The 20,096-nt window shown below is 35.3% G+C and overlaps 1 protein-coding gene across 1 annotated transcript in view; it reads left to right on the forward strand.

Moving 5' to 3' along the window:
• The window catches only part of AK9 (adenylate kinase 9), a 56,782-nt gene that overhangs the window by 309 nt on the left and 36,377 nt on the right, over positions 1 to 20,096 (forward strand). Inside the window, exons 2-15 of the mRNA XM_065735196.1 lie at positions 16 to 139; positions 2,484 to 2,547; positions 5,435 to 5,487; positions 5,572 to 5,668; positions 9,733 to 9,845; positions 11,840 to 12,007; positions 12,688 to 12,813; positions 13,183 to 13,257; positions 14,889 to 14,987; positions 16,194 to 16,333; positions 16,418 to 16,598; positions 16,973 to 17,117; positions 18,566 to 18,699; positions 19,367 to 19,523. Coding sequence (XP_065591268.1) covers positions 23 to 139; positions 2,484 to 2,547; positions 5,435 to 5,487; positions 5,572 to 5,668; positions 9,733 to 9,845; positions 11,840 to 12,007; positions 12,688 to 12,813; positions 13,183 to 13,257; positions 14,889 to 14,987; positions 16,194 to 16,333; positions 16,418 to 16,598; positions 16,973 to 17,117; positions 18,566 to 18,699; positions 19,367 to 19,523 — 1,669 coding nt within the window. The 5' untranslated portion in view covers positions 16 to 22. The remainder of the gene's footprint in view (positions 1 to 15; positions 140 to 2,483; positions 2,548 to 5,434; positions 5,488 to 5,571; positions 5,669 to 9,732; positions 9,846 to 11,839; positions 12,008 to 12,687; positions 12,814 to 13,182; positions 13,258 to 14,888; positions 14,988 to 16,193; positions 16,334 to 16,417; positions 16,599 to 16,972; positions 17,118 to 18,565; positions 18,700 to 19,366; positions 19,524 to 20,096) is intronic.

Below are 20,096 nucleotides of genomic sequence, written 5' to 3' on the forward strand. Positions count from 1 at the left end.
TTCTTCCAATCTCAGGTAACTTATGGCTTCCCAAGAAGAAAAACAGTCTCAGCCCTTCACAGACATCTTTGATGAGGATGAAGCTGAAAAATTCTTCCTGCTGTCCAAGCCTACGTGTATAGTGGTCCTTGGAAAGCCTGTAAGATGTCTGATGGAAGTTAACTGTTTTCCTTAGATACACTACTAGCAGCTTTCCTTTCAAAACCATTTGTGTAGGGACACTGCAATAAAACAGGGGCCTCCTTTTTCATCTTCTTAGCAAATTCTGGAGACTGCAGTAAAGATTTGGGTCATATCTAATGAGGCCAATTTTTTTTGGCCTGAACGATGACTCAAGTGTGCTAGGAAGTAGTATTACTGTAATGAAAAGTTACATATTGGGAAATATCCAAAATATTGTAAGTTTTCCTAATGGGAACTGGATTGTTTTTATGTTATTTTACTGTTCTAAGTTTTAGTAAACTTGACAAAGGCATAAGTAGGCATGAAAGAACCTTCAGATTAATATACTGACTCACAGACATGCAATGAATATTGAATATTTAAATGAACTTTAACATAGTTATATGCTATGTGATTGTGAGTAACTGAAGTGCATCTTGGTGTCCCGATGAGCTATGCTATTTTAGAGTTATAACTCAAGCTTTCTCTTCTTATTTTTAAAGAATAATTTTTGGTCTCTTTGATTTACAAAAAAATATATAATTTGTGATGACAGAGTTCTCAGATTTCTTCCTCTCAATTGGACAGTATCTGGGGGGTGATTTTAAATTGTCTGGTAGGCACTCAGTCATACTACTGGTGTACTGTAAGCTGTTTTTCTCCAAAACACTGTCTCTTCAGTGTACCCCAATTCCAGTGTGGACACAGTGTTCTCAAGCAACTTTGTGTGATTTCATTAGGTACAGTAACACAGTCTGAAATGACCATACAGAAATTTGCTTTATGCTGTGCACCGGGAGAGAGAAGTAATTTGCATCTAAGGTCAATCAGCCTACCCTTCAGTGCAAATTGACCACACCACAAGTCTCTCTGTCTGGGCCACACCAGATAGTAATGTACACCCATTGTGCCAGCACATGTCAAATTACAGAGGCAGATTATATAATGGGAAATGTCCATAGAGCTACGATGCAGATAAAATATTTCCTTTCTTCAAAGACTTCTTTCAGCAGGTTGAAAGGCTCCCGGTTCTTACTGTGTATTGTAGTTGTACATTATTTCTTACTCCTTGGTTCCAGCATAATGCTCAGCTGCAAATCTTTACATCTGACCAAAATGAGAAAGAAGCCAAGGTATTCTTCTGCAATTGGATGAGATGCAAGCATCACAGTGTGAGAACATAAGGTGATAGCTGAAAAGTGAACCTCAGTCAGCATGAGACTTTAAAGAATGCATTCAGATCTACAAAAACTAGAGTGATTTGACTTGTCTGGTTTTAAACAAATCACAGTCTTCTAACTTTATACGCTTAAGCTTCACACTTTCAGAGACTGAAATCATAAAATGTTCATTGAAAGACAATGCAAAAAAAAAAAAAGGGAGGAGAGGTGTTCTTTGAAATCATTGCATTCAGTACAATATATTAATATTAGACAGATTTATGCATTTTAACAAAGAGTTGCATATGAAAAATCCTGGCCAAGAGGGTATAGTATTAAACATTCTATTTTTATGATGATGTCATTTATTTATGTGGCTGATGTGTCCACCTAACTTATTCAGGGTACTTCTTTTAAGCTAAAAGTGCAGTGCCATTAAAGCTAAGCCAGCTGCATATATTCTCATCACACCTGAAAGATGTAAGCTATGAATATACTGAAGTGCTTATTGATATAATGTTAATTGAGAGAGAAATTTGTCTTTTTTTTTAAGTATTTTTCAATAACAATGTTTGTCTAGGGCATGTAGACTGTCAAAAAAAAGGTCTTCTTGAATGCCCTTAACAAAAAGGCATATTCTTAGTGGTGGAAGATAGTGAGATTGGCAAAATCTTATTGAGGTAGTCATACTCATAAAGAACTCATTTTTTCTGGGTTGTGTTGGTTCCTCTGAATTAATTTAAATGATAAAATAAAGATTTTATCTGTATCTAAAACAGATTTGTGGAGCAGCTAGGGCGGTTTTTATATATTCACTGTTTTAGTCAAAGAATGCTATCTGCGTGTCTCTTACTCAGAACTGAGGAGATTTTCACCATAATTTGCTTTGAGAGTGAAGATAATATATTTCAGTGTTACAGCTTCTCATATGAATTTATGGGCAAATCATAGCTAAGCTTTAAACAGAATTACTCAGTAATAAAATTAGTACTATTACTTTGGAGGTATTCAACTGCAAAGGGCAGTAGCAGTGAATTAGCAATGCTAGGTTGTGTAAAATAAATGGTATTAAAATGATTTTTTTTTCTCCAGTCTGTAGGTCAGAAGTCCTAGTCCTGATGGCTGTCTTTTAACTGTTTTTATCATATTTTTCTTTCTAAGGGTTCTGGAAAGAAAACATTAGCTAGAAAACTAGCACAAATATGGAAATGCATTTTAATAGAAGGTAAATAAATACTGTGTTTGGAACACTGTATTAAATTCTTTATACCTTTTATTTTAGGAAGAGACACAGTCAACATAATAACCAAATTACATTCCCAGTCCTGTAAAGTGATTCATGTGATTCTTCTAATTAATGCAGAGGGAACTGGTTGTAGTCCAGAGAGCACAGACCATGAAAAAATAGAAGGATCTTTCCTTTCTGTGTTTGTGCTGTGTCTAATACAAGAAGGGGGGAGGAGAGAGGGAGCATGTACTCCAAGAAACAGAAGCATAGTTTTTTAAATCAGTGTAAGAAACCATGGAAGGAATGTAGCTGGTACTTTCAAGTTTCTAAAACAAAAAAGACCAATAACTTGTTTCAGAAGTCATAGCTCTCTCATTATGCACTAGAATACAAGATATAATTTCATCTTAGATTGGAAGGGACCTTAAAGCCCATCTGGTTCCAACCTACTGTTGTGGACAGGGTTACCCCTCGCCAGCTTAGGATGCCCAGGATCCCATCCAACCTGGCTTTGAATGTCTCCAGGGATGGAGCAGCCACAGCATCTCTGGGCAGCCTGTGCCAGTGCTTCACCACCTCTGAGTAAAGGGTGGTAACATCAAATCTAAATCTCTCCTTTCAGTTTAAAACTGTTTCCCCTTTGTCCTGTCACACTCAGAACATACAAAAAATCAGTCACCCTCCTATTTATAATCTCCCTTCAAGTACTAGAAGGCTGCAATGAGGTCTTCCTGCAACCTTTTCTTCTCCATACTGAGCAAGCCAAGTTCCCTCAGCCTGTCTTCATAGGAGAGGTTCTCCAGACTCATTGGATTTTCATGGCCCTTCTCTGGACCTGCTTGAACAGCTGTACATCTTTCTTGTGTTGGGGGTCCCAGGACTGAATGTAATACCCTAAGTGGGGTCTTATGAAGAAGAGTGGAGGGGACAATAATTTGCCTCATGCTGCTGGTCACCCCTCTTTTGATGGAGCTCAGAATGTGTTTAGCCTTCCAGGCTGTAAGTGCACTCTGTTGGTTCATGTTCAACTTTTCATCCACTGGAACTCACTAGTCCTTCTCTGTAGGGCTACTTTCAAGGAGTTTCCCCAGTCTGTACATATATATGGGATTGGCCTGACTTGTTGAAATTCACTAGGGCCACTGTTTAGTCCTGTTCTGGTTTCTGTGGATGGCATCCCTTCCTTCTGTTGTATACACTATTCAGCTTAGTGTTGTCAGAAAACTTGCTGAGGGTGCACTTGATCCCATCATCTTCTATGTCATTTATAAGGACATTGAAATTCACTGGTCCCAAGACTGACCCCTGGGGGACACCATTCATGATCAACCTCCACCTGGACATATAGCTGTTGACCACAACCTTCTGCCTGCAGCCATCCAACAGGTTCTTTATACACTGAATAGTTCAACCTTCAAATCCTTATCTCTCCAACTTAGAGATAAGGATGTGGCATAGGACCATGTCAAAGGTCTTGCACAAGTCCATGTAAATGATGTCAGTTGCCCTTCTTTTGTCTGTCGATGCTGTCACTCCATCGTGGAAGGCCACCAGATTCTTCAGGCATGATATGCCCTTGGTGAAGCCATGCTGGGTATCTTGGATCACCTCCTCATCTCGCATGTCTTCTTGGGGGATCTGCTCCATGATCTTCCGAGGTACAGACATGAGGCTCAGCAGCCTGTAGTTCCCAGGTCATCCTTTCTCCCTTTCTTAAAAATGGGAGCAGTGTTTCCATTTTTCCAGTCAACAGGGACTTCACCTGAAAGCCATGACTTTTCAAATATGAAGGAGAGTGGGCTGGCAACCACAAAATTATAAATCTGATTATATATAAATCTGTTATGATGGGTTAACCCTGATATTATGAATTAACCTTTTCTATACCCAATTTCATTGCATTATTTCTTTGATATGCACCCTCAGTATTTTTAATTGCTCTAATAAAAGCCTTCTAGTGGACATTGTAACATTTCATGTTTCTAAGGAATATATTAGGTTATTTATCAAATGAAGTATCTTTATCTTCTTTTGAAGGGTTTGAATTATAATATGATAAAAATCAATATGGAGAAAGTGCTTTTTTACCTAAGTAAATATAAATTTTTTAACTGTCATTGTTTTATTATTTTTGTTATTGGTACTTGACACTGTAACATGTAATGGGATTGATTGATACCTGGTCCAAATAGGTGAGACTAAATTCAAAATGAATTCATGAATTAAGCCGATCCACGTTGCTCAAATGTACTTAAATAATTACTAACAAGTATATACCAAGTTTGTTTTTAAAAATCTCAGACAGTCTGTTCTAGTAATATATATTTATCATTTATAAGTTTTTATTAATGACTACTGTAAACCTCACATATTGCATTTTATGTCCATTATTTACTTATTTCTAGTAAATTCAGAGTCTTATCATTTTTTGCTCACAATGCTTCTATTAATCTTTTTTAGTGTGATGTATCCACACATGTACATATACACACATTCCTTCAACATTTTCTAATAGCTTTTTTCCATTTTGCACGTGAAAAAAATTTCAACGTGCAGAATCATAATTTAGCTTAGATGGGACCTCTGGAGGTCATAGAGTATCACTAGATTGTCAACTTGAGAAGGTTGCTCAAAGATATGTCCGTGTAAGTGTGAAATATCCCCAAGGAGTGTGACTTCATCACCAAATTGGGCAGCACTTTCAAATGTTTGACCACTGTCATGATCAACCCAAGGGTACAGAGGTAGCTGACTTAAGCAATTGCATGTATATGTGTTTGTATGTATGTAGGTGTATGTATGTGCATGCCTGCATTGACATATATGTGTATAAAATAACTTTTTGAATTGCATTAATCTTACTCTATCTGATATGCTTCTTCAGCTTCAGAAGTAATTGAAATGAATATTCATGAAGAAACAGAATATGGGCTTAAGGTAGGAAGTGTAATCTGACAGTACATTTTATCACATTCTTGACGAATATACATTGTATAAGGCTATGTTTTGTGTTTTTCTTAGTGTCAAGAATTGCTTTTCAAAGGTCAAAGTATTTCTGAAGAACTTGTTACAGAAATGATTCTGAAGAAGATTGACTCACCAGAAGTTGCACATTTTGGTAAGTATATTTATAGTCTAAGCTTCCAAGAATAAGCTAACCTCAGTTTTGTCAAACGTTTCATCTATTACTGCTCAAATATATGTCATGGTATATTAGACTGTAGCCCCTTTTGCTGTGCTTCTCAGGTTGTGAAACGTCTCTAAGCAGAGAGTGTATTTAAGGATTATTATACCAACATGGGAGTTCAGAATGCATAATTCCAATTCAGTGTTATGTTCACATTTTGGAGAAACTGAGTGTTAAGTGTTGCAATGACTCTCATTGGACAGTATCATCTAGATATAAAGTTCTGGGATTTAAAGTACAGAATTTTGTCTCTTCTGTAACAACAATAAAAAATTACCAGCGAAATATTTGAAACATTTGAGATAGTGAAAAAGAAGGAAAAGATTATTTGAAGTATGAGGTAATAAAGTCTACAGAACTGTTTATTCTCTTTCTATTTTCTCATTCAGACAAGGTTATGAGAAAGCAGTGTATTTTTCTGGTACAGAATTTAATTTGAAATGTCCATTGTATGAAAGAGTCAGGAATATCGCCAAGAACATGTAAAATTTCTACTGCTGTGAAAGCCAGCAAGTTTCAGTAAGCTTTTAGTTTCAAAGTTTTTGTTCCTTCTCTGGACCAAGACTTAACAGTCTACAAAAGAAGCAGTTTTATCTAGTGAAGCCAGACTTTTGGAACAGTACGCAAAATACAGAGAAATAGGGAAGAACTAGAAAAAAGGTGGTGATGAGGAAAGAGACATTTGAATGAATAAGTGGAAGTAAAAATGCTGATATTAATCTGTGAGGTCAGGACTTTAATAAAAGCCTGAAGTCTGTAATGTGAATTTTCCTCTCTGATTCAGTCTGATAATGAATGTCGATGATGTTTGTATAACAGAATACCACAGAGATCCTACAGACTGTAAACACAAGATCAATAAAGGTTTCATTATTGTAGCTGAGCTAATATTTATATTAGAGATCCCCCAAATGGGGATGTAGTAGAGCAATGTATGTACTCACCATTTTTTCTGGTAACTAGAACTCATCTCCAGAACCAACTTTTGTTAAGTATTTTCTAGCTCTAATCACTTCTTATCTGGTAACTATTATCTTTATATATAGGTTGCTTTAAAAATAATGTCTCCTATTTATGTCCATGGAAACTACAACAGATACAAAGAGCACTATTTGATACTCTGTTGATAGTGCACATTCTTAGCCACAAGGCAGTATTTTTCAACATAGGCACCACCATTAAGTATGGATTTTCACCAGAGATGAACAAAAGCCTGCATGCCATGCTCATAAAAATCTGCACCAGCAGAGATAACTCACTGTTGCTTTCATCACTGCTGAAATGCACCACCCACTGCCTCACTCTGCTCACATCCACTGTTTGGTCTCCATGAACATTCAGCAAGCAATGATGAATGTCAGTAGGTGCCAATTATTCTACATGGAGGAATTCAGTAACCCAAATTTGCTTCATCTCCATTTCCATGTCAGATGCCGTTCTGTCACAGTCCCCTTCTGCTACCATCTATCACACAGCAACAAAATGTACTGACAGGAAAGTTCAACCTTTACTGCCATACCACTAACATCTGCCTCTGACATTGTGGGCCAACGTAACAAAATAGGAGACACTACTTTAGGAGCAGCCCTCGTATATTCTTTTTACTTGGAAAATGAACGCACACTGTATGGGGAACTAATGTGCCAGAGGTATTCAAAAGTGCTAAAACAACTGATAGTATTTAAAAATTGTAAGTCACAATATAGAGAGTTTAATTCTTTGATAGTGATAGGACAAAGGGGAATGGTTTTAAAATAAGATGGGAGATTTAGGCAAGATGTTAGTAGGAAGTTTTTCACTCAGAGGCTAGTGATGCGCTGGAACAAGTTGCCTAGAGATGTTGTGGATGCCCCATCCCTGGAGGCATCCAAGGCAAGGCTGGATGTGGCTCTGGGCAGCCTGGTCTTGTGGTTGACAACCCTGCCCACAGCAGGAGGGTTGAGACTAGATGATCTTTGAGGTCCTTTTCAACCCAGGCCATTCTATGATTGTATAATTCTATGATCTTGATGAGGGCAAATATAAAGCTGCTAAGCCGTTTCTCAGAATAAGAAGTATCTCTTAAAAAAAAAAAAAAAAAAGAAGCAGCAAGTTTCTATTTTAGGATATTGTAGGTAAGAAGTTACAGAGTAATAATCTTTACATAGCTGAAATGCTTGCTTTATTTTTTTAATAGAAGTAAACCATCTGAATTTCATATCATGTTAACCTAAATGGCCCCAATCCTGTGCCATGGGCAGGGCTGCCACACCCTAGCTCAACTACCCAGGGCCCCCTCCAAACTGGCCTTGAGTGCCTACAGGGATGGGGCACCCACAGCTTCTCTGGGCAGCCTATGCCAGTGCCTCACTGCTCTCTGAGCAAAGAATTTCCTCCAATATTGAATCTAAATTTCCCCTCTTTTAATTTACAACCATTTCCCCTTGTTCTTTCACTATCAGACCATGTAAAATGTCAGCCTCCCTCCTGCTTTTAATTTCTCTTCAAGAACTGGGAGGCCACAATTAGGTATCCTCGGATCCTTCTCCAAGCTGAACAAGCCCAGCTCCCTCAACGTTTCTTCATAGGGCTCCAGCCCTCTGATCATCTCTGGAGAGCTCCACAACTTTCTCATGCTGACTGCCCCATATCTGGACACAGTACTAGTGATGGGGCCTCACAGGAGGGAACAGTCATCACTTGTGATGTTGCCCAGGACACAGGTGCTGAAAGCACACACTGCTGGCTCATACTCAGCTTTCCATCCAACAGAATCCCCCGAATCCTTTTCTGCAGGGCTGGTCTCAGTGCATGATTTAAATCAAATCATGATGAAAGTTTTTGATGGAATTATTAGTGGCAAGTTATTAATTGACAATCAGTGATCTGACCAGTCTCTGTATGGGTTCAGTATCAGACACACAATAGATACACCACAGGACTAAGCACTTCCCAAACGTAAACACCTACAAATTTCTGAAGTCCTAAAACTTAAATATACTCAAACCTGCGGGATTATGCATGCGATCCTTCTCTCAAAGTTGGGTGTATATTAGAAGCACACATTCCTTCTTCTGAGAGTACACATTCTGTTGGAAATGGAGGTGCTCCTTCTCATGTGTGCTATTTCCTCCAATCTAATCCATGTACCATTGAGAAAGCTCCCCAGAAGCTCTCACATGCTCACTGGAGGTGTGGGTCGCTGCTAGTTGAAGCCTGCTCTTTCAGATAGAAATGCACGTTACTTGCAGCACTCAACATGAAAGCTGCTCTGTCAGGACAAGACACAAGTGGCCAACCGAGCCTGGTTTGGCTGCTGTTACCTTGTTCTCACTCTAAGGTCTTTTCCCTCAAATTGTAAGCTTTCTTTAGTGTTTCTTTTCCAGATGATTCCTCCTTTTGATGATTGTCTTATGCAAGCTTCTTCATTGTTAGTTTCCCCACAGCATCATCAGCTTGGGGTAAAAAACATCTCAGAGTGCAAACAGTTTGGGATAATTTGTGCAGTTGCTACTTTCAGATTATTTTCAGGTCAGTTGTTGTTAACAGAGTTTTTATAACTAGAGGTCGTGCAAGCCTCCTGCATTTCACTTCCTACTAGAATCTTCTGCAGACATCAACAATCCAGATTCCAGAATTTATGTTTCCCAGAGGAGTGACTACACACTTTTAGTGGCAAGAAATGGTCCCTAAAAGCTTATTTCCTTTTAGTCACTGTAATATCTGAGTTAGGTCCTTGAAGTAGATGGTCAGAGTATAGTCCTTAATATCTACATACTTCTTACATTTCTCAGCTGAGTTAACTGGCTTTGAGAGTCCTATATTATGTTGAAGATATTACATTTATATTTGTATTTCATTTGGTGGAGACATAGGTGCACATTTTTTTTTAACAGTGTTATGTACGTGGTTTAAAATTGTGCCACTAAATAGCAATAATGTTTGAAGGAGATAAGTATAACTACTTCTATGTTTGTCATAACTTTCTAAAAGATTTATTAAAATGTATTCTGCAGGTTACGTTCTCAGTGGATTTCCTTCTCTCTCAGAGGAATATATGACTGTTTCACAGCAAATGGAGAAAATAAAAAATCTGAAATTAAAACCAGATTTCCTGATTAACATTAAGGTAACGTCACTTTCAATAACTTGCTTCTCATTTGCCTAATTATTAACAAACTTACATTCTGCATAAGTCAGAAGATAGTATTTTCTCCTATGCTTTTGAGTATAGTGTTTATTGAGAAGTAATTAACTGTTCTCTGTCATAGTGGAATAGAATTCCACTAGTTTGTTCTATTACAAGCACTGGTAATATAAAATAACAAGCATTTCCTGTAACTCAGTAGAATCTACAGTCCTTGCATTCCTATTACAGAGTGTGTACAATCATGAATATGCCCTTCTTCTTGCAATGTTTTGTTTATTAACAAGATTCTTTCTTTCTTATACTCTGAATGTGTTGAATGGGCTTATGAGACAACACTGAATAGTGAGCCTCTGGCACTGTGCTCCAAAATTTTGGTTATAATTGTCCTGTCTACATGGTTTGCCTGATGCTAAGACTTCATTCATGGGCCAACTCTATCACTTTGCCAGATTTGAGTTGATATTCTAATTACAAAGTTTTTACATTCTATACTTTTCAGACTTAATCTGTCTGGTCATGCGAAGTTAAAATGCTTGAACACCTATTTCAAACTTTTTTTGTCTGTTCTCTTGGAAAGATCATAGAATGTCAGAGAAACATTTTTTATGCTGTTTTTCAGATTGCTTTTATTGTTTTCAACTCCAGGAGGTCTTTCATTGCTTAATACCAGATAGTGAGTAATCTCAGCTCTTGAAAATTCATATTGTGTAGTTTCATGTGCAGAAGTACAAATAGAAGAGTGATTCTATCTACACTGGAAATAGAACAGAGTTATTTACTTAATGTACTACATCACCTTCTCTTCTGGAAAGAAGATTGAGACTGAATGTTCATAAAAATCTTTGGCCCAAATTAAATTAAAAATTTTGCTTTTGATTTTAGTGTGTTTCAGCTATATTCAGACATGTCAGAATGGTAACTATTTTCATTACATGAAAAAGAAGGGACATACTAGATTACTGTAGAGCAATTGAATACTGGTATTACAGACAAATCTAGAGAAGTTTTGACTCTCCAAGGAAATCAACAGAAAACCTTTGAAAAAAGAATCATATCTGACCACATTTCTTCTTCCCCGTTTCAAAATGTGCTGTCATATGCCAGTCAATGTCAGCCATATCACTCTTAGATCAGAAATATAGAAATATCCTGAAATACTGTTGTATTTCAAGGGATACATTTGGTAATGAGTGTAGTGAGCCTGTTGCTAGATACGTGATCTCAAAAGCTCTGTCTTCTTCTGTGGATACTGATTCTCCCTTTCTGTCACCTTTTGAATTCATTGATGGCAATGTTTTCTAATCTCAGACTTTTAACGTATATTTAAAGGGTAAGTTTTATTAATTCAGAAGGAAAGAAAAATTATTTATCATGCTCCACCCCAAGTTCCACAGCAGAATTTTAAGATACCAACTTTAAGGCCACATCCAAATTTACACATTGTCCTGGTTTCTGACAAAACAGCTTGGTAGCAAATAGTTTTTGTCTCAGTATGTGAGTTCTATTTTATTTCCAAATCTCTTCCTCATTCCACTTGGGAGGGAGTGATCAAATAACTGTGTAATGCTTACCTGCCTGACAGGTTAAAACACAATATCTGTAGTTAATGTTGAAGTAATGTAATCTGTGGGGATTTTTCCAGAAAGACCCACGCTTAGTCTTCCAGAGCTTCAAACTACTGAAAACCACTTAATGTGGCAAAATGTGCTCAAGAAGTGGCTGCACTGCTGGTGTGAAATGTAAAATGCTGAAGGGGAAAAACTTATTTGATATTTTATTTTTACCTCAAGTAATTTTGCTGTTGATTTTTTGTTATTATTATTATTTACTTAAGAGGATTATTGGAAAAGAAATTTAAGAATCCAAATATTTGCCAAAGCATTTCCCATTCCCCATATCTTGCAGGTTAAGAAAAAAATAATATGATTATAGCAGTACACTATATAAATTTCCTTTTACATTTTTCTTGCTAGTGTTCAGACTATGATTTATGTCAAAGAATATCAGGACAAAGGCAACACCCTGATTCAGGAAAAGTATTTCAGAGAAATCAGTGGGATCTTAGTGTTATTGAAAAAGAAAAGAAAAATAATGATCAACTCGAAGAGGAGCATGAAGAAGCTGAAGAAATGGAAGATGAGGTAAATAATGCTGATTTCTAAAGAGTGTAAAGTATTAAAACGTATTCCAGAAAATGCAGAACAAATTCTGATATTCTAAAATATCACCATACTATATTATTAATTAATTTTGCTGAGTTCTAATCTTAATGCAGTTCCTGTTATTTTTTAAGCGGTGTGGGGCAATATTTAAAAGATAGGTTTGAATGACAACAAATGCTGATTAATGTATAGCTCAACTACATTCAACACTGAACTTAGAAGTCACTGAAGTGTTTCTTGCTCTAAGTTAAAAGGTTGGATTGGGAGAATGGTGACTTTATATTGCCTTGTATTTGGGTCTGAGAAAATACAAGAATTTAAATTTTTGTTTTACTAGTATATGCAGGATATCAACTTGTTTTCTGGTTTGGGTGTTAGACTACTCCAAATAGAATTTGTGTATTTTCATAAAGGTATTCATTTTGAATTCAGGTTAGATTCTGATTCTGGACATAGACTTACCTGTGCAAATTCCAGTCACATGCCTCTCAAGTTTCAGGAACTGCACTTCATCAGGAGTAGGATACTGTCAACAGTAATTGGGTACTCACTGTAGTGCTCCAGAACAACAACTATATTTACATCTGGGTGCAGACAAATTTAGTTTAATACATTATTTCATTTCTTTACATTGAATTATTTAACTTTTGCTTCCTCAGATGGCAGAAGATTCACTTACACTGTCAGAAATGATTCATCAGTTAGTGCAAAGACCTGAAGATATGCTTGAAAATATAGAGGAAAGAGTTGGCTTGTATAAGGATATAATGCTTCATTCTTTAGAAGTAAGAAAAAAAACAAAACAACATGATGATTATCTAAAGATTGTTTAAAATATCACACTATTTTCAGCTTTTGTTTGTTTGTTTTTATCGAGACATTTCATGGAGATGAGTACAAGGCATACTACATTTCCCCACTACAACATTCCAAGTTCTGAAATGCATCCTGAAGTCAGTGATACAAAATCTTCATATGTGATTGTTGATTTTACTCTGAAATTTTCAGCTTTTTGAAGACATCAATTCAATGAATCTCAATTTTTATGAAATCCCCTGTAGTCCAAGCTTTGATATTTACATGAACAAAATGTTCTTCGATGTCATTATCTGGTTAACTATAATCAACTGATGAATGTTTTTTTTTTTAATTAGGACTTGATGGCTGAACAGGATTCACAGTATCTCATTGAACTGGATGGAAATCATGAACCAGATGATCTTCTTGCTGTAAGTAAGCTATGTACCACCTAAATTAACCTCCATAAGAAAATAATTTCTCAGTTCTGTGGATTGCTTGCTTTCTTAAGGTGTTAACAATTTTTTAAGTTAAGTATAAAACTCACCTAATTATTATTAGAAAGTGTCATCTTTGAAATATGTACTTCTGTTGCTCTTTAAAACAACTATACAATTCACAGCACAGCCCCAGGCTTACATTTATGGTACAGGACAATATTTCCAGGTAGACTAAACTCTTTTATAGTGTATCCATCTCTTTTTAGTACTCTATAGCTTGTATTAGTGTCAAGCATAATTACTAGCATGTGAAATTAAAACATTCTTGTACGATATATTTAAAGAATTGGTTTAATGTGCTGTATCTGAAATAGTGACAGAATTTTTATGATCTTTGATAGTGTTATACAGTGTAATAGAGGACTTCCTTATTTTACCTTTGACAGTTCTGCTGAGTCTTTGCATTTAGATTCATAGCTTTTAACACAGCAACTTTTCCCTATTAAAAATTACAATGATAAAATTTGATGATCTTATCCCCTGCCTCAGCTGTAAGAGTTGTTTTAAATACAAATCTAAAATATGGAGTAAAAAATGAAAAGAAAAATTGACAATGTAGGAGGTGAGCTGTTCCTGCACTTTCTCCTCTCTTGTTTGAAACAAACTGAATTAAGTTTCGTATTTTAATTTGTGCTTTACTTCACTTTTGAGTGTAGTAGTCCTATGGATCATACAGAAGAAAATAAAAACACATTCATTTGCACAGTCAGTATATAAAATTTCATCATATATGATTTAATAAAGTTGTGTAATTCTTTCCAACTATTTTACTTGTGAATAAGGCAAAAACTATTATGAAACTATTTCATGCATGACAAAATGACAAAGAACACTTGCATTTCAGCAAGATTACATTTAGGAAATACTTCAATTAAAATCATTATCATTTGATTCAACACTGACAGACTGGATGCTTCTCCAAAAGAGTGGTCAGGAGCTGGAATGGGCTATCCAGGGAGGTGGTGGAGTCACCAAACCTGGAGGTAGTTAAAGAATGTTTAGACATTGTGTTGAGGGACATGGTTTAGAGAGAACTATTGGTGATAGGTGTATGGTTGGACTGGATTATCTTGTAGGTGTTTTTCAACCGTGGTGATTCTGTGATTCTATGATTCTGTAATTCTATGACAGGCAGGATTAAGTATCTTTTTAAATACATTACCCAAAGTTGTATTCCTTTCAACTATGCATAATATTCTGGTTGTCTAAGAAGATTTTCCTTCTTTCCCCAACCTCTTGGTATGGAATGGAGCTCATCTGAAAACTTCCACAGCTCTGTAGGAAATAATCCTTCCCAGTCTATTCCTTTACAAGGCTTGGGATTCACAGCATAATGAGGAGATAAAAAAGCCGTGACTCACAATTTTCCACTGCCTATATCCAAATTGCTTGTTAGAGCTTTTCTGAATAACTATCAGCGCTCCAAGCTAGAAATTGGATCTCAGTGTATATGTGGTCATTATATAAATAGTAAGTCACAATTTAAAAAAATGGGATTTTAGGGATCCTTTCAGATCACAAAAGCAATTTGATTGGTAATGAATCAGTTATTTTCTTCTCAGTCAGTGGTAATTCGACTTCAGTCAATGGGTGTTCGAAATGGAGCTCCTATAATTAGGCTTCAGAGTCAGCAAGAAGAAACGCTGGAGGGACTGGAAAATGTAAGTGTGTTTTTCTGAAATGTGATTGACTGCAATAATTATTAAAATATTTTTTTATTTTCCACAGTGGACTAACACTAAAACATCTTTGTTTTGCTGAAAACAGTTTGTTCTGCCATACAGTAAGGACATATTTTGTAGCACATATTCTAGAATTGCAAATTTAAGATAATTATGGAGTTGAAAACCACCTAAAACTTAGAAAAGAAATCTACAATTGAAAAAAAAAGTTAGGTGATTTTAATAAAATTTTGAACAAAATATTTGTTTTAGAAACGGAGGAAGAATAATTCGTTTGAAGAAAATAGACATTAGTCAATTTAATCTCTTTTTAAATAAAATACATTCTATGTTGTTGATATATCATATCACCCTTTTCTGAAACATCTCCAATTCTGCTGCATAGTTTCTGAGATTTGGGTAGTAGAATTGCACACAGGAATAAAGAGGAAAGCAGGATTTATACAGTAAAAAATCTACCTAAATGTTTTACTCTCTTGTCCCTAAGCATTGTTTGTTTTCCTGTTTGCTGTTGGGCGCTGACCAAATATTTTCATTTAAGTGTGTATTGTAACTCCAAGATCTATTCTTGATTTTTAAGAGTCAATAACATCTAATTATTTTCTATGTAAAACTGGTATTTTAAAGCTCAGCTTCATAAATTCTGAAGGTTCTTCAGCAGTTCTTCTCAGCCAGCACTTCTATGTACTATTCTGGGTAAATTAGAGTAAATATAAACTTTAGAATTTACTGCCTCTTCACCTTCTTTAGTAGATCTATTAAGTTAATCTTTTTGCATGATGTTTCTACATACTTGAAAGGAATATTTTGGCCTTGCTATTTTCTGGTCTTGGTCCATTCTTCATCCCTTTTAGAAGAAAGTTTTGCCAATTTTTGTCTTCTTCAATAAATGGCTTATTTGTACCTCTTTTTAAACTTCTGAAAATAATTAAGCCTACAGGAACAATTCGAAGTACTTTTTGTTTAAATAAAATTTAAAAACTACATACTTTAACCTTGAAATTGTACTACAATTCTGATATATATTTGTATTAAAAATATATTTTTTAAAGCATGATTGGATTTTTTTGTTTAGATTTGCTTGCTCTCTAATAAAATATTGCATAAGATTAATCTATATAGAACAAGGCACACATCACTTCAGACAAAAATTGCACGTGCTTTTATTTCTGTTTTAATAAACAGGATGAACTTTTCCGCGTTCTCTCATCATTCAAGCTAATAGCACCCAGATACCGATGGCGTAGAAGCAGATGGGGGCAAGCATGTCCTGTGGCTCTAAAGAAGGGTGATATTGTAATGGGAATCCCAGACTTGGCTGTCAGGTTAGTTGAATTCGACACTTCTTATTTTTATTTCTGTTTTATAAGACAACTGTTTAGATTTGTTATCCTCTATCCTGTTTTAAGTTTTCTAGGTAAAATGTACGTGCTGTCATCCCCAGAGGCACTGAAGACATTTATGTTGAATCCACGCCCTTACTTGCTACCACCAATGCCAATTCCTCCTTGTAAAGTGCTAGTATTTGGCCCTCCAATGTCTGGGAGGACAACTGTTTGTAAGCTGATTGCAAGTAAATATAAAGGAAAGGTAGGTTTATGAATGCCTTGAGTAACATGAGCATCAGCTGAGATTTAGGAGTCTGTTAAACACATTCTTATTAAATTTAATTTACATGTTTTTCTCCTTGATGTCACACAAATATTTGTCAATTATTTGTTTCAGCATAAGGATATTATGAATATATATACATGTATAATTACATGTAATCACAGATTATAAAACTTATTATGCAAACACAAAGAAGCCACTAAAAATCATATGCAAGTTGTTCTGCAATTTGCAAAACTTAAAGTAAAGTAAGTACTTTCCATTAAGTAAGATGATTCTTTTACTGTGTAGCTGTGGAGTCTGATCCTGTTTGTGTCTTCTGTACTATTTTTATATTTTTCAAATTTCTGTAGGTTCTTGATATGGCTGAACTCATTCAACCCCATGTGGAAGAATCAAGAGAAAAACACACTGAGCAAGTGCGAAGGGATGCAATAGAAAAGGCTATAACAGCAGTGAAAAATAGGTTGGAATTTGAAAAGCAATTGGAAGAACCAGGTGAGTAAAGTCTTCTGTGGTCTTTAAAGCTATATTTGCTACATTATTTAATAGAAATAATTGCTGTCACAAGGAAGTGGTGTAGATTACTGATAAAGTATTACAGAAATTGTGTTTACTGTGTGTGAAATAAGAACCAAAAGAACATGAAGTGTAGGGAAGCTGAGTAGAACTCAGTATTTTTTATATCATATATAAATATTCTAAAGTAGACAACTGCAAGTATTATAAGTTTTCCGAGCAAATTTTGAAAGAACAAATTGATTCTGACTGATACTGGTTGGAAACTTTCCATTAGAACAACTTTCTGAAAAGCTAAATCTTAGCAAACTGAAATTTTCTTCAAGAAAGCAGCTTCTAGGCTTCTATCAACTCCCAAACTACAGTTTGAAATCAGGAATGCGAATATTTGGCACTTGAATATGAGAAACTTAAAAGCATGCAACATTTTAATTATCTTCTTGAAATATAGTTAAAGAAATGAATTTAGTTTGTAAACCTGACATGGTTTATGTATACTGGGTTTTATTTTCATACAGATGAGGCTGACATCTCATCTGAAGCAAGGAAGGTATTATTACATAGATCCAATTAATGGACATTTATTTAATAGAAGGATATAAAATGGAAATGAAAAAAAAATGTGGAATGTGAAGTTATTTTTACAAATTTGTCTTTTTAAAGAAAAACAGTTGTTCCTTCAGTCATACTCTTCTTTTGACATTCTATAACAAGAAAAGATATTAAAGGTTACTGAAGAAATATCAATTTCTTTGCATAGAGAATTAGAATTTAATATCTATAGCTATGAGATGTGTAAAATCTGTTCTTTTTCATATGGTTTGTTGGGTTTTGTGGATTTTTGTTTTCTTTTCTTTTTCATATTGGAAATATTTAGAAAGTTATTGTCTCTTTCCAAGGAAGCTTGTAACTTGAAAATCAAACAACCAAAAACCCCCAAACAATGTGTAAATTAGTGCATTTTGAGGAATGTAGGCTTCTTTACACTTGATGGTATACTGAACTATGATCTGTATTAATTTTTAAATTTATCTGATCAAAGTTTTGATTTAGGAATTGGAGAAATCAAATCAAAGGAAATTCTCAGGTACTGTAACTGTCAGACTGTTCTAGTACAATAAATGTTCTATTCATATTTAAAAAGTATTTTACTTAGTAATAGAAAACACTGTAAAATTCAATGTTTTTTTTTTTTTTTTTTTAAACAGGAGAACAAATATCCTAAAATATTTTATTACTTATCTAAGACATCCTGCAGAAAAGCTTTCAAAGAGACTGATTCTTTCTCAGTAGTATTGTGTAATGTTGCTTACAGTGACTGCTGTGCTGTAGTTATGCTGTTCTTGTGTTTCATTGCTAAGTAGCTATTCCTGATTAGAGGAGAAATATGAGAATTGTGAAGTGATTAAAGATATGTGTTTTGGTAGAAATGTCAGAGATAACTGCTGACCACCCAGAAGTTCTAGCAGCGGTAGAAGAAGCTGTGAAAAGGGCATCAGAATCTGAAGTTATGCTGTCACCTGAAATATATTCAGAAATACTGGAAAGAGCTATTGCAGAGGTAAAACTACAAATACTCTACAGCGAAGCAAATCTTTCTTTCTAAGAGGAGCCTATAACATTTTATATATTATTAATACATACTCTTAATTTTACAATTTGAAAGATCAGTCTGATTTATATCACATAGTCTGTATTGTGTTAGAGACTGAGCAAGAACCTGACAGTCAAATCTATTGAAGGCCAAAATATAGGCTAATGCACACACACTAGTTTTGTCTTGCAAAGTCCCTGGGCTACCGATTATAATAGATTGGGAGAATTTTCTCAGGGAAATATCACAGTATACTTACCCCATTCTTACGTACTTAGTCACTGTTAAAGGTCTCAACATCAGACAAAGTGTTAGAAAATAATTGCATTTGGATGTTTATCCTAGGATCTTGAGTTGATTTAACTTTGCGCACTGGTTTGTATGACTTGAAACTGGAAGCTAAATTGCTTATAGGCAGCCCTAGAAAATTACTGACACATGAGTATGTCTTTGTTTAAAATGTTTTTATTGAATTCTCATATGTAAAGTTGTAAATGTTTTACTTTTTATTTACATTATATTACAAAAAGGATTGATAACATTTACGAAGTCATTTGTATTGTAGAGGTTTTTTTAAAGAGCTCACAATCTATATTCATCTGTCTGTGTTACTGAACCTGACATTTTATAACAGCTTACAAAGAAGAACAAAGACAGGTTTCCTGGTGCACCAGAAAAAGGAGGATGGGTAGTGGATAACTACCCTTTGTCAGAAAGTCACTGGTCAGCTTTGTCAGAAAAAGGACTTTTGCCTGACACTGTTGTCTGCCTTAAGGATGCAGAAAATGATGGTTAGTAAATGCATACTTATGAAACTTAACCTTTACTATTTTCTGTTTATATTTGTATATAAAGCACATTTTCAAGAAAGAAATGGTAGTTGTGGCCCATTCATAAAGTTTTGGGGATCCGCCTCAGGTTCTAAATTCTTACAATTTAGATTAAGAGATTTAACAGGATCAAATACAGAAATGCTTCACAAAAGCAGCACTCTTCTACATACAAATCTGTTTACAGTCTCCTGTTTACAATCAGCACAACTAGTGAGTACCACTGGACTGTCACAGACTTTGCCTTGCAGATTTTTGTATTCTGTGACTGGCTTGCCACTAGTGTGTAACACAGCTTTTAGTCGCATTTCTCTGCCTGTGCTTTGACTCCCTGCTTGTAAAAGCAGATTGTAGATTATAATCTTCCTCTGCTTAAAAGAAAATTGGAGAGTACCTAAATGCAGGTGTATCTTGTTCCCCATCCTGAGGGCAAACAAGATTGAGGAACTTTCTAACCTGCTTAATACAATGAAGAGATTTTAATTTTATGGTTATAAGCAAGAAAGTTGTTATCACATACAAAAAACTAAGCAG

This window comes from Cyrtonyx montezumae, unplaced genomic scaffold (genome assembly GCF_038088225.1).
Source record: "Cyrtonyx montezumae isolate F1298 unplaced genomic scaffold, pur_monq_1.0 scaffold_0, whole genome shotgun sequence".
In the NCBI taxonomy this organism is placed as follows: Eukaryota; Metazoa; Chordata; class Aves; order Galliformes; family Odontophoridae; genus Cyrtonyx; species Cyrtonyx montezumae.